Here is a 16,694-nt window from a genome sequence, read left to right as displayed (position 1 = left end):
AAATATTTATACAGAGTAATAGTGGACAAGTTTCCAGAGGCACGTGCAAAGTCTGTGGGTGACACGTGGCTTGTAATGTTACGGAGTATTTTATTTTTATTATTGAGAAATTATTAGTTATAAAATAGTAATTGTAGTGAGTTACGGTATTTGGACAACTATTTTGAGATTTGCGATTTCTAAATCAAACACTGATCTTCGATCATAATTTCTCGATCAAGGACCTACGTATCTGTGCTGTCATGTTCAAAAGGTAATTTGGATTCGTTATGCTAAAGTTTTAAATCCCATCCATCAATTTATTAATTTGATTACAAGAACAATATATACACACACATATGTTCACCTTCAATTACTGAGGAATAATAGAAGTTTACCGTATTAAATATTTTAAAGATTATAATTTAATAATTTATAGAACACACGAGAAGTTCTGCTCAATTTTTTTTATCTTACTTTTAACTTCGCAATCCAAGTATATTTGGGTCTTCTAAAATTTCGAAAAATACTATACGTCACAAATTTTATTTTGTATTTTATCTTTACTTAGTTACAAATTTTTACCATGGATGAGTGATGATAAGAACTTTAATTTACATAATTAACTTAAAAGTCTTTTATAATTATATTTTGATTTGATATTTTTTAATTACAATTAAATTTTAAAGACATACCTAACAAAGGTATAGATAGAGTTGTTGAAAAACATAAAGAGTGCATAAAATTATATATATATACATATTACACACACTTGTATATGTATTGAAAAAGATTAGTAAAGAGGAAAACAAATTAACAATAGAGAGAGAAAACCCTATTGTAATTATTTGTTCTTTCATTTTCCTTCAATTGACACAATTCATTTAGTTCAATTTGCTAAAATAAGAAACACAAAGTCATAAAAAGATTATAGTGTGATATATATTAAATTAGAGAATGACAGTGTCTTTTTAACTATCATAACATCAAATTCAAATCACATTTCAAATTTTAATTCGAGATTGTGTAACACTGTTCTAAAATTTCATACGTCCCAAAATTACTGGGCACAAGCCCTTTGATAATTTATCTTCATGTCTTCTTTAGTAATTTTGATAAAATCCCGTGGGGGGAAATTCATTATGTTAAAATTTCATGTCCCGACAGGAAGAAAAATTGCCCCCACAGGATTTTATTTGCCTTATTATTGCCATCACATTAGCAATTTAGAAACCTGAACCATTTGCATCATTTGCCCATGCATCTAGTTAAGATCAACAACACCTTCTAACATGCCAACAACAAATTGATATTAGAATTGGGAAGAAAACAAGCTGTGCAGAACAACCAAAAAGGGAAAGGAAAACTTTGCAAACCTCTTGAGAAGCAAGCACATATTGCAAATAGAAACAGTGTTTTAATTTCCTACAAGCACAGAGATGAAACCAATGTGTAGAAGCCATTGTTGAGCATAAAATATTCACAAACTACTCGCCAATTTGGTTTTCCGAAGGGTTGATAGTGAACCTTCAAATTCTAAGCATCTATGCTGAATTTCATCGTCGCACAATGGCATATAAAACAGCACATGCAGCAAATGGTTATTCAATCAATTATATCAACTTCTTGAACCACATAATTCTCATGTTTTTGGTTCTTTAAGAGCATCATTGGCTCCAGAAAACTTATGGATATAAAAAAAAAAAAACCCATGGACTGGATTTGCAACAGGAAATAATGCTTAACATGGAATTGTAATACTATTATCCTCAACTTCAAAGAAGTGCCTTGTTGAGGAACTAAGAGGCAAGACAAAATGCCAAGTGGCAGTCAAACTCCGGCAGGATTAAAGTTTTTCCCCATAGTAATAAGCAGTGCCAACCATTAATGCAACAGTAGCTCCTTGGGCAACCACACGAGCTCTCATCAGCTTCTGACCCAAATGAGAATTCCCCTGTCTGAAACTAATTAGCCCTGCTGTGAGCACTCCTGCAGTGAGAAGCGCACCTGAAGAACAAGAATATATATATATATATATATATATATATATATATCAGTTATATTGCTCATGGAGAATGAAATATGAATTCATTCCGGAAAACAATATATGTTATACCATGTTTTTGATAATGGTGATCTTATTGATTTAGCTCCATCATAAGCAGCTGTTAATTCTAAAGTGGTTGCAAGGTATTCTCTGTTGTGCTTGCCAAAAAAAACAAAAAAAACACAACACAAGAAGAAGAAGAAGTCTTCTCAGTGGCACATGAATACAGATTATAAACTTAAGTTTTAATGGGAATGCATAGTCCCTTTCCTTTGAATTCAAAACAAGAAACATCTACCACCGGGCCATTGCCCTAGGTGGTATGAGCTCTCCTCCCCAAATGGGAGGTGGGCAATTCAAGCCCCACGCAATGTGGGGTGTGTAAGTACTAAGTAGTGTATGCGTGTATTACTGTATTGCTTACCTACCCCGCGAGAGAGAGAGAGAGAGAGAGAGAGAGATTAATTAAGTGAAGGAAAATGAGCCCAAATGCATGATTCAGAATCTTAAATGGCAAAGTTAATATCATCAATCTTCACCAAGAGGAAATATGAATTCTATAAGACACACCACTACCTTTACCACTATAACCACCTCAACTGCACCACACAATATCACTAATACCATATGGCCCATACCTAACCTACTTCCAACAGACTGCCACCACACAAACCTGCACACTTCTGCCACCACAACCACACCAGTGCAACCAATAACGTTAACCTGACTTGGATTGTCGATTGGAAGCTCCATCTACCCTCTAGATCATCAGTGATAAAAGTCTAAGACATAAACTTTGTCGATTGTGCCATAACAGGTTGTGTCCTTAATAGAATGCACTTTGTGACATAAACAAGTTTATTAAAAAAAAAAAATACCAACGGGCTTGCGGCCTAGCGGTATCAGACCCTTGCTTCCCAAAGGGGGGTCAGGGGTTCAAGCCTGTGGAGGCATGTGTGTGTGAGTAAACAACTAAGAAAAAAAAAAAAGTTTATTAAAAATAAAGATGTGTTATTGAGACAATTGGACATTTTTGGAATCCTAAAGCTTATCATGGGATCTAGCAGAATCATAGGCTGGATTTTGCAAGATCAAGCTTATCATCCAGGATTGCTATCCAACACAAAATTACATACGGTTGTAGCCCAATGGTACTTCCTCACCTTCCAAGGTAGAAGGTCAAGGGTTCAAGTCTGCATAGGAGCATGTGGGCGTGTGAGTTTCTTTCCGGGATATATATATATATAAAAGAAAAAGAAGAAGAAAGAAAGAAAGAAGAAGAAGGAAAGAAAGAAAGAAAACAAGATATGGCCTCAGGTAAAGGCATAGGTTATAAAAGAAAATAGGACTTGTAAAGTTGACCCATTGATTAGTTCTCAATTTGTTTGAAGGAAAACTATGTTATAGAAATGAATGCATTTGTAATGTTGGAAGAGTGCAATTATTGCAAAGTTGTTAGGCTATATGATTCTAGGATTCACATAAATGATATGAGGCATCCAACAATTGATAGAAGCATCCTATCAGAACGGAGAGACGTCATGAATACTAACATTCTAATAATTACAATTTCCTCTCATGTAAGATTCCCATACCTAAACATGGTGGTGGTTCCCTGAATAACCACTAACTTGACCATCAAAAGATGTGAAAATAAACATCACGTTGAACATGAGAAGATAACCAGTTGGGAAAAAGCAAAGTGAAGTGAAATACTTGGATTACACAAAACTCATGAGGCTAGAGAAAGACACTACAATTATGATCTATCATTGTTTGGTTGTCAAAGCCATTTCAATTTTTGAACATATAATAATGTGCCTTCACCTTGTCAATTCTGTTAAGCTTATTAAGTTCTTATTTAATTAAACTTGAGGAACCGAATATAAAACTCAAAAATAGTTTCTCAAAATCAGAACTGAATTTTATATAAGAACTGTGATAAATAAAGCACGACAGAAGGGTAGCCGCATATAGTCAGCATTAGAAACATGTGCCTTAGGTAATATAATAACGTGTGTAATATGGAACCTAAGAAGTCACCAAGTACATATAAAGCTCATGCTTTAACCAGGAAAAGTTTTTGGGCAGGTGTGCAACCCAAAAAGTGTTTTTTAAGTTCCTTTATAATACAGAAATTGTCATTGGCAAGGTGTAAACCAATAGTTGAGTACTGTGTCAAGGCCCCCGGTTAGCAAAATGATCACCTTTGATTTGTCAAAAACAATCCAATGGGCACTTCCAGAGCACTCCTGATGCAGTCAAGTTCAAAATTTTGAAAGCTCCTGATGAGTTCAAAGTATCTATTTCTGACATGACCCATGCACTCGAATGTGTGTAATACAATAAGGCCACATTTGAGTGCCGAACAGGATTAATGGGATAGGACTATTTTGAACGAGTAACGCCTAACCCATGTTAGGCAGCACTAATCAGAGTACAAAATGCTGTACTATTTGTTTGGGTGCCTAGGTGGACTAATTAATCAACATACATGGTACCAATCCTGGAATAAGAGGCTCAAATGGAAGAAGGGTAAAAACCAGAACTGCCACCTATGAAAACCCACTTGCAGTCCAAAAGCCTTAGTCTCTGTGTGTATTGATCTCGCTCTCTCTGTCTCACTCTCACACCCATCACCACCAAGGGTTCTTACAAGGGCTGCATTTTTTCCAAATGAAAAGGGCATTGGTTTTAAATAAATAGATTCTTCGGTTTGCGGAGTATTGTTATGAATTCTTGTCACACGTCTCAATTCTCAACAGTGGTAATTTTTCCTCAAATTTTCACCAGAAAACCATGTGATGTTTCAACAATACTTAATATGTTACACAAGATCTTTGTGAAATTCATCCTTCATTTCTCCAGGAAGGTGGTAATTCTGAGATCCACTTGTCTTTAGCATATTACCATGGGTCGACCTGTATGAGGGACATCCCAAACATTATCCAAGGACTGCATTCTGGGATTATTTACTCTACCCTTAGACATGTGTTTCACCATTAAAAATATCCTCAGTAAGAAAAGAAGGGTTTTCTACTTGGTGCATGAAGAGATAGATATAAACTACTTTCTTCATTACATCACTTTCACCAGTACATCCCATTTAATTTAAATTTCATTCAAATTGCATCTTCAAATAATATTAATATCATACATAAGGATTTTTTACGAGTAACATCATACCTTACAACAATATAAAATATGGTGTCTTTAAAATATATGGTATGCATCCACGTCATTCATGGAGGTCCAACACCTAGACACACTTGGAAGACAAAACCCCTAAAATTAGTCTACCTGGGCAGCAACTCCATGCTAAATGATCCATTGGCGTGATACACAGTAATTGCAAGGGAAACCAAAATAGATTGATGTCCTTTCAATTAGATGAATGGAAGGACGATCAAAAATGAAATTAGGATAAATACATTCCTGAGAAACCAGATGTAACATAATCACGGAAAGGACAGAAAGCTCGCTGAAAAAGTTTATGTGAAGAACAAAGGCCAGTAATCCACCATTATAAATGAACAAGAACAAAAGGTTTGTAGCTGAACCCCTTAAGGGCCAAAAAGCAACCGAAACGGAATACGGGTCTACGGGTTGAGGAAGAAAAAATTAACAGACATTGGCAATGTGGCTTGGGTTTGCATTTAGACATCGCTTGGGCGTAGAATTGCAGCAAAATATTCATATCCTCCCCCCAACCCCAAACATTTCAATAACAAGGTAACAATTTTCTATCCCGCAAAACAAGTCCTCACTCATTTCTTTTGCTCTAGCTGATTCTAATCAAAGGCTTGTATTTTATGGGGTAGGAGTATCGAATTCGATACAATATGCGTAAGAATGGAAAATCTAGGTCGCAAAAAATATAATGAAACAAATTTTGAAACCAATTCGCATCATATTCAACAAATGACTAAATCGCAATTACCAAATGGATCCAAACGATAAACAAAACGACATGAACCTCACAATTCATATATATATGTGTGTGTGTGTGTAAAGAAAAAAGCTGTTGATGATATACCAATGGGGACGAAAGGGTTCTTTACGCGCTTCTTCCCTTCAAACAATTCTTCCAGTTCGGAATTAGTCGCTCCCATCTTTTCCATACAATTGAGAGATTTGATGTCTCGCCAACAGATGTATCACAATTACAAGAAGAAATGCACCTCTGCCGAATGACGAGAAGAAACCCACCTATCCCTCTCTTCTCCTCTCTCTCCGCGTGTTTGACACTTGTGGCTCTAAAGGCGGCGACGAGGAGACTAATCTGAGTCTGCGAGATATTTCATACCGAAAATTCGGCGATTGGACCCAAGACCCTAAAATTATTGACTAATTTCAGTCGGCTCACTATTTATGGATTTATTTTATATTTCCCACCCTCTTTTACACCAGAAACGTGTAGAGGGTGATCTATCTCAAATGAGAATTGTCATATACCGAGTAATTTACATGTAAATAGGAGTTAAATTGTTGGCTAAAATAGTATAAGTGTTATCGAATTATGTAATAGTTTTTAGAGTTTTAAGGTATCAAACAGCACTCAACTCGGACTAAAAAAAGTGACTGGCCATGGTTGATTTATTTGTTCACGTTTATGGGTTTCAAAATATTTGAATACTTTAAAAACTGTTTATCTAATTATTTTGGAACAGAAAAAATAGTTCTTTTCTTTCATTATTAATAAAATAAAAATAAAAAGTATTTTTTGTTACGCCACACCATTGACACAATTGCAAGGCTACACAAGTTTTTTCTCTATAAATTTAAAAAGAAATGTGAAGGGAATAATAAATTAAATATACTCAACTAGAAAAATGAGTAAATGCAGGAAAAAATTAATTAATAAATGTAAAAAACTAATTTATTGAGTAATTAATAGTAGTTTTGTCCGAATCTTTTTTTAAAGTTTTAACCTTCAAAAAAGAAAAAAAGTTGACAGGGATCACAACTCTGTCAATGGGTCCACTATGCATAAACCCTTCATTAGTATGATTTTATAATTTTACTTCCAAAATTAATGTGAGTAGTCTGTACCACCGACTGTACTTATTAGTAAAAGCAGACCGACAAGACGATTGCAGGGTAGAGAGAGATGGCATATGGCTGGTATTGTTACAAAGATATGGTGGCATTTACAGGTATGGTTGTAGTGGAATCCATCAATGTAGGCTTAAACATATTATTCAAAGCAGCCACACGCAAAGGGATGAGCAGCTACGTTTTCATTGTCTACTCTTATTTGCTTGCAACTTTACTTCTCCTACCTTCCTCGCTCTTCTTCCACAGGTATATATATATATATATATATATATTATGTTCTTTCCTTTATACTTATATAATATCCCCAATTGATCACACCATATATTATTCATTTAAGGCCGTCTACTAAATTTTACTCCATCAATTTAATTTGCTTTATATACTCTACTTTTATACAGATCTGCCACGCTTCCTCCATTCAGCTTCTCTCTTTTTTGTAAAATCTGCCTCCTTGGGATTATTGGGTAAAATCTTATACTTTACTTTTTTAAAAAAACAGAAAATTAATTGAGCACCGGTGCTTCAGCTCTGGGATCGGAGTTAATTTAGTGCAAATTGAATTAAATTTCCTCCGATCCTAAATCCAAGTAGTAAGAGATTTAGTGAGGAAACCGGTGTGTATCTCATGTATAAATTGTTTATTTATTGTTTGGGGGACAGGTCTTTAACTGAGATATTTGGATATGCTGGTGTGGACTACAGTTCTCCAACTCTAGCTTCAGCGTTGAGCAACCTCACACCAGCTTTTACCTTCATTCTTGCTATAATTTTTAGGTTCTGCCCAATTATCTAAATTATGTTGTTCATAGTTTATTTTGTTTTCTTGATTTGTGTTTTTGGATTTATAGCCATCATTTAAATTTTTTATATCTTCATCATTTTCAATTCCATTAGTTATGGAAACATATCGATTACTAGAGCAGTATGATCAGTTGGTTCCCATGACAATCACAATTACATAAATGAATAGAATTACTAATCAAAATAAATAAATAAATAAATAGATACATAAATGAATAAAGTTAATTAAGAACACCTAGAATTTGACTGGGCTACATTTAAGCGCAGTAAAATTTATATTTATTCTTGAATGCAATGTCCCACCGGATATGTATGCCTTGGATGCATTTAAGTGAGCCTTGTTTGGCTTCCTCTTTCGGTACACTTTCTTCGGAGAGAATATGGGTATTTGTTGCATAAATTGGACTGACCTAGAACGAAAGAATTTTATTGCATTTCATGCATTTGAAATTTGAAATTACTACAGAACCAGAGTCCTTCCCGGTAAACAGAATTAGCCATAGTGAAGAGGATTATTGAGTCTTTAATTGTATTGTTCCTTGAATGCAGTAGTTTAAATTGTTACACTTCTATATATCAACAATGAGTCCATTGTCTATAATGTCACCACCAATTAGCAAATTCTTTGTTTTGGCCCCTCAAGTATGGAAAAGCTGGTTTTGAGAAGCTCAAGCAGCCAGGCTAAAATCGTGGGTACCATAGTATCAATATCAGGTGCATTTGCAATGACGCTATATGAAGGCCCACCCATTGTATTGACTCTATCGCCATCCAAATCACTTCATTGGCCTCACAGTTTGTTACAATCGAACTGGTCAATCGGTGGCCTGTTACTTGCAGCAGAGAATCTTCTGGTCCCCGTGTGGTTCATTATCCAGGTGATCTTATAATTGGTTCATTGCAAGAATGTTGAGATATTCTATTATTGATGACATTGGAAGAATTAAGTAACAGAAACTAAAATTTAATTGTGTATAACACTTGAATCACAGGCCAATATCATGAAAGAGTACCCGGTAGATCTTGTCGTCGTATTTTTGTACAGCTTATGTACAACTGTCATGTGTGCAGCAGTAGCTTTAGTTGCAGAACCAAACTCCAGTGCTTGGAGACTAAAAGCTGATATATCCCTGGTTGCTATTGTATACTCAGTAAGAAGCTAATAAACCATAGTGTTTGGCATGAAAATTATTGATAAAGCCACTGATAATGTCTAAATAATGCTTTTCTTTGTGTATAGGGACTCTTCGAGTCATTTATCAGCACTGTTATACAGACATGGGCCTTGCGTTTGAAGGGCCCAGTTTACGTCTCATTGTTCAAGCCATTGTCAATTGCTATCGCAGCTGCTATGGGTGTCATGTTCCTAGGTGACACACTACATCTTGGAAGGTCCAAATTTCTCTCTCTCTCTCTCTCTAACTATTTCATTTACCCAAAAACGTATAGATACATATTGTCTTTTGTTCACTTGTACACATAGAGTAGACCCCAAAGAACTACAAAAAGTATTTGCTTTAGTGAGTTGAATTAGTATTATTATTAATTTGCTTAGTCATTTTCTCTTTTTATCTTGTGACATGTAGTGTTGTTGGAGCAATAATAATATCTATTGGATTTTATGGTGTGATGTGGGGAAAAGCAAAAGAAGAGATGATGGAGGGCTCTGGAGTTGGTAGCTTGGACCAATCTTCTACTCAAACGACGGCTCTATTGCAACACCATATAAGTGAAAGTTGCCGAAAAAATACACTACTGAATGATGGCTAAATTTGAATTAATGATGAGCTCCTTAATTAGCTACTTCCATTTTTAACACTGAGGAAGCATTCCCAGCAGGTGATATAGCTGCACCTGTCAGGATTTGCATTTCAATATGAATTTTTATTTTCAGAAACAAACTCAAATTGCTTGGAGAGTAAGAGCAGATATAGCATTGGTCGCCATTGTATACTCGATATGGACCTAATAATTGGACAATCATTTGAGAGTAGTGATTATAAAGAAAGAGCAAGATATTGGTAATTTCAAATTTTAAGTCTCTTCTCTGTGGTTGGGACTCTCTGGTTCATATTTTGGTAGTGTTGGTTCACACATGGGGCCTGCGCTGGAAAGGCCACATCTATATGGCGTTGTTTAAGCCATTGTCCATTGCCATTGCAGCTGCCATGGGCGTCATTTTCCTCTATGACAGTCTCTATCTTGGAAGGTACGTATGAAACAAATCTCATATCCCATTGCTTTTGGATTGTAAGAATCAATCCAAAGAACCAGTAGCAAGTAGCAACAACTTTTTTTCTTTTTCTTTTTCTTTTTTAGGTAATTAACAAGTAGCAACAACTATTTGCTTAGGTTGTTTTACCAATTTTGTTTTTTGTTCTGACCTTGCAGTATTGTTGGATGAGCTATAAGAATATGAGTGGGATTTTATGTTGTTTAGTGGGGGGAAGCAAAAGAAGAGATGGGTAGGGAGTTTGGGAGTCACCATCAACACAAAATGCCGCTTTGTTCCAAGGCAATACATATAATCCTGGCAAACTAAGGGGAACTCGAACATGGGCACACTTTGGGGAGCTTGGCGCTCAACCAACCAACTAGGCCACAATGATGAAGAAATGTAGAACAAACCAATGCGGTTGGACAGACTGAAACGCTAAATATAAATCTTCTACTTCTTTTCTGTCTGAATAGAAATTACCAAGTGTCAAAATTGCACAGGTCGACCCAATGAATAAAACGTCTTGTGGCCCAGAAGTATAAATTTGGATGTACTGAATTCGTAAATTGAACATCATGGGTTCGATTTTCACAAGCATTTTTATTTTAATTATCTACGGCAAATTGGAAATCCAACCTTCAATCTCTTCTTTACCAGTCAAGCTAAAGCTGGTAACTTAGCTTGCTTAGATCCTTTGGAGAAAGAAATGTACTATGATATCTAAGTCATGACTGAGTAAAGTGGCCAAAGCATCTCTCTTTGCAAAAGTTATTACATTAGTGTTGTGTTTGGGAACACCTAATTGACACCTTAAGATTGAAATTGAAATTTTTGTCGTTATTACATAAAGTGGAATCAACAATAGATGCAAGGCTTAAAGAAGTATCTGAAAGAGTTGAAATAGAGACCTTGCTATACCTACTTGGTTAGCAATGTGGGCGGGCTTGGTGGTAAGAGTAAGAAGCTGACGACTCTGCTCTTGAGTGAATGGAAGAGAGTTGGTTCCAGGCTATTGCATTTCAGTTGTTGAATAGGATGCTTGATTGGCGCTTGCACCAGGAGACTCTTTTATGAAGATGATGTCCTGATGGATACCCATGAATAAGATAGGATTTGGTTATTGTGTGACCAACCTTACCACAATGTTCACATGTTGGTTCGATGGCTTACGAGTTTCTCAGTGCTTTTGTAATTCTTATTATCTCGTATCTCCTCATTACTTTTAGAATTTCCCTTTGTCGTTGCTCTTGCAGCACCAAAGAGCAAACTTAATTGACAGAAGGGATCGGCTCCATCAACAAGATTTGACCAAGAACTGTGGAATAAGATTCATGAAATGATCTGGAGATTGCTGGAATGAGCAAGAGCGTTAATGCTCTGATACCATGATAAAATTGAAATAGTTTTGAATAGTAAATATTCTATTGAATGACTTGATGCATTTATATATAAGGTTACGATCAAATCTTCTAAATATTCTATGCTTGCTATAATTTTCAGGTTTTGCCCTATTTTCTCTTTGCCATTGTTATCATTTAAATTTTCCTCTTTTATCTTTGTCACTTTCAATTCAAAACACCTAACCTTGACTGGACTACATTTAAGTGCAGTAGAATTTATATTTATTCTTAACTACAATATATAGTACAATGTCACACAACATATGTCTGGATCGAAAATGATTCTCTCCTAAGATTGAGTCTTTAATTGTATTGTACGTTCCTTGAATGCAATAGTTTATATATATTGTTAAATCTATATCAATGATGAGTCCATTTTCTATCATGTCACCACCACCAATTAACAAATTATTTGTTTTGGGCCATGAAGGATGGAAAAACTGGCTTTGAGAAGCTCAAGCAGCCAGGCTAAAATCATGGGCACCATAGTATCAATATCAGGTGCATTTGCAATGACACTCTATGAAGGCCCACCCATCATATTGACTCTATTGCCATCCAAATCACTTCACTGGCCTCGCAGCTCGTTACAATCGGACTGGTCCATCGGCGGCCTGTTACTTGCAGTAGAGTATCTTCTAGTCCCCATTTGGTTCATTGTCCAGGTGATCTTATTATTGCTACATTGCAATAATGTTGCAATTATTTCTATAATTGATGACATTGGAAGAAGTAACAAAAACTAAAATTGAATGAATCACAGGCCAATATCATGAAAGAGTACCCGGTGGAGCTTGTCGTGGTATTTTAGGACTGTTGGGATTTATATGCCCTGGTATAGCAAATTTCTATCTGAATTATAGTGACATATGTTCCTGACATATCTGAAATATTTATTTATTAATGTATGTTGATATATGAATTAATATATTGATATATAAATATATATGCATATCAAAATTGGATCCATGAATGATGAATTTTGATAAAAATATGATCTCTAGTAATAAATCAAACCATGCTCTGATACCACTGTTGGGAAACGTGCTAGTTTTAAAAACTTTTCGAGGGATTTAAATTCATAGATCTTGATTCATCACATAGAGACAAGTTTTATGCAAAAATAAAACATGATGTATCATTCAATTAAAAGATTGAATACTTACATCAAGGTTTAAGTAAACCTTAGATCTCTTCTCTAAAGTGAATGTTCTCACTTATTGTAGATCTCTTTTCCTAGACACCTTTTCTATGGATCTCCATCTTCTTGGTAATGGTCTTGCCTTTAGGAATCACTCATAAGCCTCCATGAATGACCTTGGAAAACTAGGCTTGTGGGAGCCTCTATTAGATGAGAACACTAACCCTAATTTTCTAGAGAGAGAATTTATTCCTTTTTCCTTCTTCCAAAAATCACCCCCAATAATATACATAAACCATGTATATTTATAGGCAACAAAAAGATAAAGAAAAGGAAATAACAAATCCTTCTCAATCTCTAATTCACATGTCTCAAATCTAGTATGATTCCAATATCAAGTTGGGTTATGAGTGAGAATTTATTGGGCCTATTATTTTATTGGCTATAATGAATTAATAATTGGCCCGATCCATGGACCCAATTCAATTAATTCATAAATTAATTTCTACTCCACTAAAAGAAATTAATTGAACTCCAATTAAATAATAAATAACCTCTAAGTCAATATTACACTTTGACCCCTCTTTGCATAATTAGTTATCGGATAAATAAAGCCATCAATCCGACTACTTAATTAATATATTTATTTTGATACCTTTGATTATTTCTGACTCGATCACTATAAAACATTTGTTTGACAAAAATAATAATTTAAATAAATAAATATATAATAAATCATTTTGTCTAAAAACACACGAAGGCCTTCGAATTTACTTTGTGATCAACCATAATCAATACAAAATAAATACAAGTAGCAATGATGCAAATATTGAAAATATAACCCTCTAACTATTAATCACATAACTACTCAAAGTGTCGGTTTAAGGATCCCGAAGAATTCGCCGAACAAATCAAAGTAATTATTAATTAATAAAAGAGTCTATAATTTTCTCATACTTAAGAGTCAAATGCCATAATGATGATAGGGAGCAATTGCATACGACGGCTCTCGCAATATATCTCAACCTAACGCGGATCCAGTTCAAGTCTTAATTAATTATGAGTCCATCCATAATTACCGACTATGAACAATTTATAATTACTATTTATATATCATGCATTAATTGCCATCACTTACATATATATATAAATATTTCTTGTAATCACAGGGACACTATCAATTTCATAGTGAATCGAAACATAATACATTGAATTCACCAATTATATAAATCATAAATATTTCAGATATGTCAGGAACATATGTCACTAATTCATTTATATGCCCTAACATAACAAATTCCTATCTGGATTATAGTACACATAAAACAAATAGTAATCAAAACGAATTACAAATGTCTTGAAGATTAACCCCCAACACATCCAACACTTCCCAAAGAATACACTTAGCTAAATCCTTAGCCTCTTTAACACTCTTGTCATGTAATCTATTATTCCTCTCTCACCATAAAAAATATAGTGTAGCTGTAAAGTAGACTTTAGTCATTTTCTTGACATCCTTTCTCTGAAACTGCTGATCAAATTGAAGCATCAAAGCTGGATTATCTCTGAATTATAATGACATATGTTCCTGACATATCTGAAATATTTATGATTTATATAATTGGTGAATTCAATGTATTATGTTTCGATTCACTATGAAATTGATAGTGTCCCTGTGATTACAAGAAATATTCATATATATGTAAGTGATGGTAATCAATGCATGATATATAAATAGTAATTATAAATTGTTCATAGTCGGTAATTATGGATGGACTCATAATTAATTAAGACTTGAACTGAATCCGCGTCAGGTTGAGATATATTACGAGAGTCGTCGTATGCAATTGCTCCCTATCATCGTCATGGCATTTGACTCTTAAGTATGAGAAAATTATAGACTCTTTTATTAATTAATAATTACTTTGATTTGTTCGGCGGATTCTTCGGGATCCTTAGACCGACACTTTGAGTAGTTATGTGATTAATAGTTAGAGGGTTATATTTTTAATATTTGCATCATTGCTACTTGTATTTATTTTGTATTGATTATGGTTGATCACAAAGTAAATTCGAAGGCCTTCGTGTGTTTTTAGACAAAATGATTTATTATATATTTATTTATTTAAATTATTATTTTTGTCAAACAAATGTTTTATAGTGATCGAGTCAGAAATAATCAAAGGTATCAAAATAAATATGTTAATTAAGTAGTCGGATTGATAGCTTTATTTATCCGATAACTAATTATGCAAAGAGGGGTCAAAGTGCGATATTGACTTAGAGGTTATTTATTATTTAATTGGAGTTCAATTAATTTCTTTTAGTGAAGTAGAAATTAATTTATGAATTAATTGAATTGGGTCCATGGACCGGGCCAATTATTAATTCATTATATCCAATAAAATAATAGGCCCAATGGATTCTCACTCATAGCCCAACTTGATATTGGAATCATATTAGATTTGAGTCATGTGAATTAGAGATTGAGAAGGATTTGTTATTTCCTTTTCTTTATCTTTTTGTTACCTATAAATACATATGGTTTATGTATATTATTGGGGGTGATTTTTGGAAGAAGGAAAAAGGAATAAATTTTCTCTCTCTAGAAAATTAGGGTTAGTGTTCTCATCTAATGGAGGCTCCCACAAGTCTAGTTTTCCAATGTCATTCATGGAGGCTTATGAGTGATTCCTAAAGGTAAGACCATTACCAAGAAGATGGAGATCCATGGAAAATGTGTCTAGCAAAAGGGATCTACAATAAGTGAGAACATTCACTTTAGAGGAGAGATCTAAGGTTTACTCAAACCTTGATGTAAGTATTCAATCTTTCAATTGAATGATACATCATGTTTTATTTTTGCATAAAACTTGTCTCTATGTCTTGAATCAAGATCTATGAATTTAAATCCCTCGAAAAAATTTTAAAACTAGCACGTTTCCCAACAGGGACAACTTATGTGTGATACCCCCAGATTTCCGGATGCGGGTTGGCCAGGCCCACGCCCGATTACCCGAGGATATCAAAACAATTAGCAATAATCGAATACAGAATAATTATATCAAAAGAGATAAATAAAATTTGCTGAAATGAAAACTAAAAGAGTAATCCAATATTTGAAAACCTCAGAAAAATAACTCCATTGATAAATAAGATATTTCAGATACAACTGATTCACCACGAACACATATCGTTCTCCAATACAACTCGGGAATCCATCTAGTGGACCCCTAAAATAACCTACTGAACTCAAAAGACGGGAAACAAAACCCAAGTCTACACACAAAATATACTCCTATGTCATCGGTGGAGTGAACAACTGTATCTGCTCAGCACGATCAAGCTCTGCAGCCTGGAACTAACGAACACCTGTAAAGAATAATAGAAGAGTGGGTCAGGCCCACAAGCAAGTTCTAATCTAACTACAATCCATACAGTGACCCGATACGCAGATACACCATAGATACCTCACCATATCTATCTAGTCCATACATATATATATCCACACTATGGGACATTCACTGAACTACAATAGGGGTCTCAACCTGAATAGAAGGTAACATGCGAAAACGCACCCAAAGGTGGGCATGAGTACCTAAACCTAACTGGGTACACCTCAACCTACTATAGCTAGCTACGCATCCACTGCATATACGCGTCCTAACCAACGAGTCTGAGACTCAAGCTCATCTCGTGGTACCATAACCATATATTTAAAGTCCATTCAAATCCATCCATAGGAACTCCAATAAATCGTTCAGCTTATTCAGCTGTACAGACTTATATAAGAGATCCAGTAAGTTGTTCAGTTTATTCAACTGCACAGACTTAAATATAAGGAGAATTATGTTTTTATAATTCGTACCCTTCTTCCCAAAATAGGTAGGACTGAGTATTTTGAATCAGTCTGTCCCTAGTATGTCACCGTCTCATATCGGTACATACAATCCACAAAATTCATATAATTGATAGAACAGACAAAGCTGTTCACCAATTAAAATCCATAAGGTAGGAATTAGCATTTTGAGCTAAACCATACCTAGTATG

At 34.7% G+C, this 16,694-nt stretch overlaps 1 protein-coding gene and 1 long non-coding RNA gene across 4 annotated transcripts; one reads left to right on the top strand and one right to left on the bottom strand.

Annotated features, from left to right (window-relative positions):
- Positions 1 to 1,922: 1,922 nt before the first annotated feature.
- LOC132286620 (uncharacterized) lies at positions 1,923 to 6,385 on the bottom strand. Its single transcript, XR_009472822.1, has 3 exons — positions 6,063 to 6,385; positions 2,096 to 2,184; positions 1,923 to 1,986 (listed from the first exon to the last, which is right to left on the bottom strand). It is a non-coding gene; the product is annotated as an uncharacterized LOC132286620 (long non-coding RNA).
- Positions 6,386 to 7,064: 679 nt separating this feature from the next.
- Positions 7,065 to 12,425, top strand: LOC132286617 (WAT1-related protein At4g15540-like). Of its 3 annotated transcripts, XM_059788979.1 has the most exons (8): positions 7,065 to 7,330; positions 7,483 to 7,548; positions 7,745 to 7,858; positions 8,529 to 8,763; positions 8,878 to 9,036; positions 9,126 to 9,277; positions 11,934 to 12,168; positions 12,267 to 12,425. In XM_059788979.1, the coding sequence occupies exons 1-8, from the start codon at positions 7,137 to 7,139 to the stop codon at positions 12,312 to 12,314; spliced, it is 1,203 nt and encodes a 400-aa protein (XP_059644962.1). In that variant the 5' UTR covers positions 7,065 to 7,136; the 3' UTR covers positions 12,315 to 12,425. The 3 variants fall into 3 exon arrangements, with proteins under 3 accessions (XP_059644962.1, XP_059644961.1, XP_059644963.1); XM_059788978.1 differs by having other exon boundaries at positions 11,934 to 12,357; XM_059788980.1 differs by lacking the exons at positions 11,934 to 12,168; positions 12,267 to 12,425 and adding an exon at positions 9,472 to 9,910 and having other exon boundaries at positions 7,071 to 7,330.
- Positions 12,426 to 16,694: the final 4,269 nt, after the last annotated feature.

This window comes from Cornus florida, unplaced genomic scaffold (genome assembly GCF_030987335.1).
Source record: "Cornus florida cultivar Cherokee Brave unplaced genomic scaffold, ASM3098733v1 CherokeeBrave_3.0.0_Hap2_Chr11, whole genome shotgun sequence".
In the NCBI taxonomy this organism is placed as follows: Eukaryota; Viridiplantae; Streptophyta; class Magnoliopsida; order Cornales; family Cornaceae; genus Cornus; species Cornus florida.
The sequence above is the reverse complement of the archived record's forward strand: the minus strand, read 5'-3'. Positions and strand labels throughout refer to the sequence as shown.

What these genes read in the sequence shown, in the direction of transcription:
- LOC132286617 (XM_059788978.1), top strand. Translation starts at nt 7,137, where the DNA reads ATGGCATATGGCTGGTATTGTTACAAAGATATGGTGGCATTTACAGGT. An exon ending in ATTCTTGCTATAATTTTTAG is followed by an intron (nt 7,859 to 8,528) that starts GTTCTGCCCAAT and finishes TGGCCCCTCAAG; the next exon opens with TATGGAAAAGCTGGTTTTGA. An exon ending in CCGTGTGGTTCATTATCCAG is followed by an intron (nt 8,764 to 8,877) that starts GTGATCTTATAA and finishes CTTGAATCACAG; the next exon opens with GCCAATATCATGAAAGAGTA.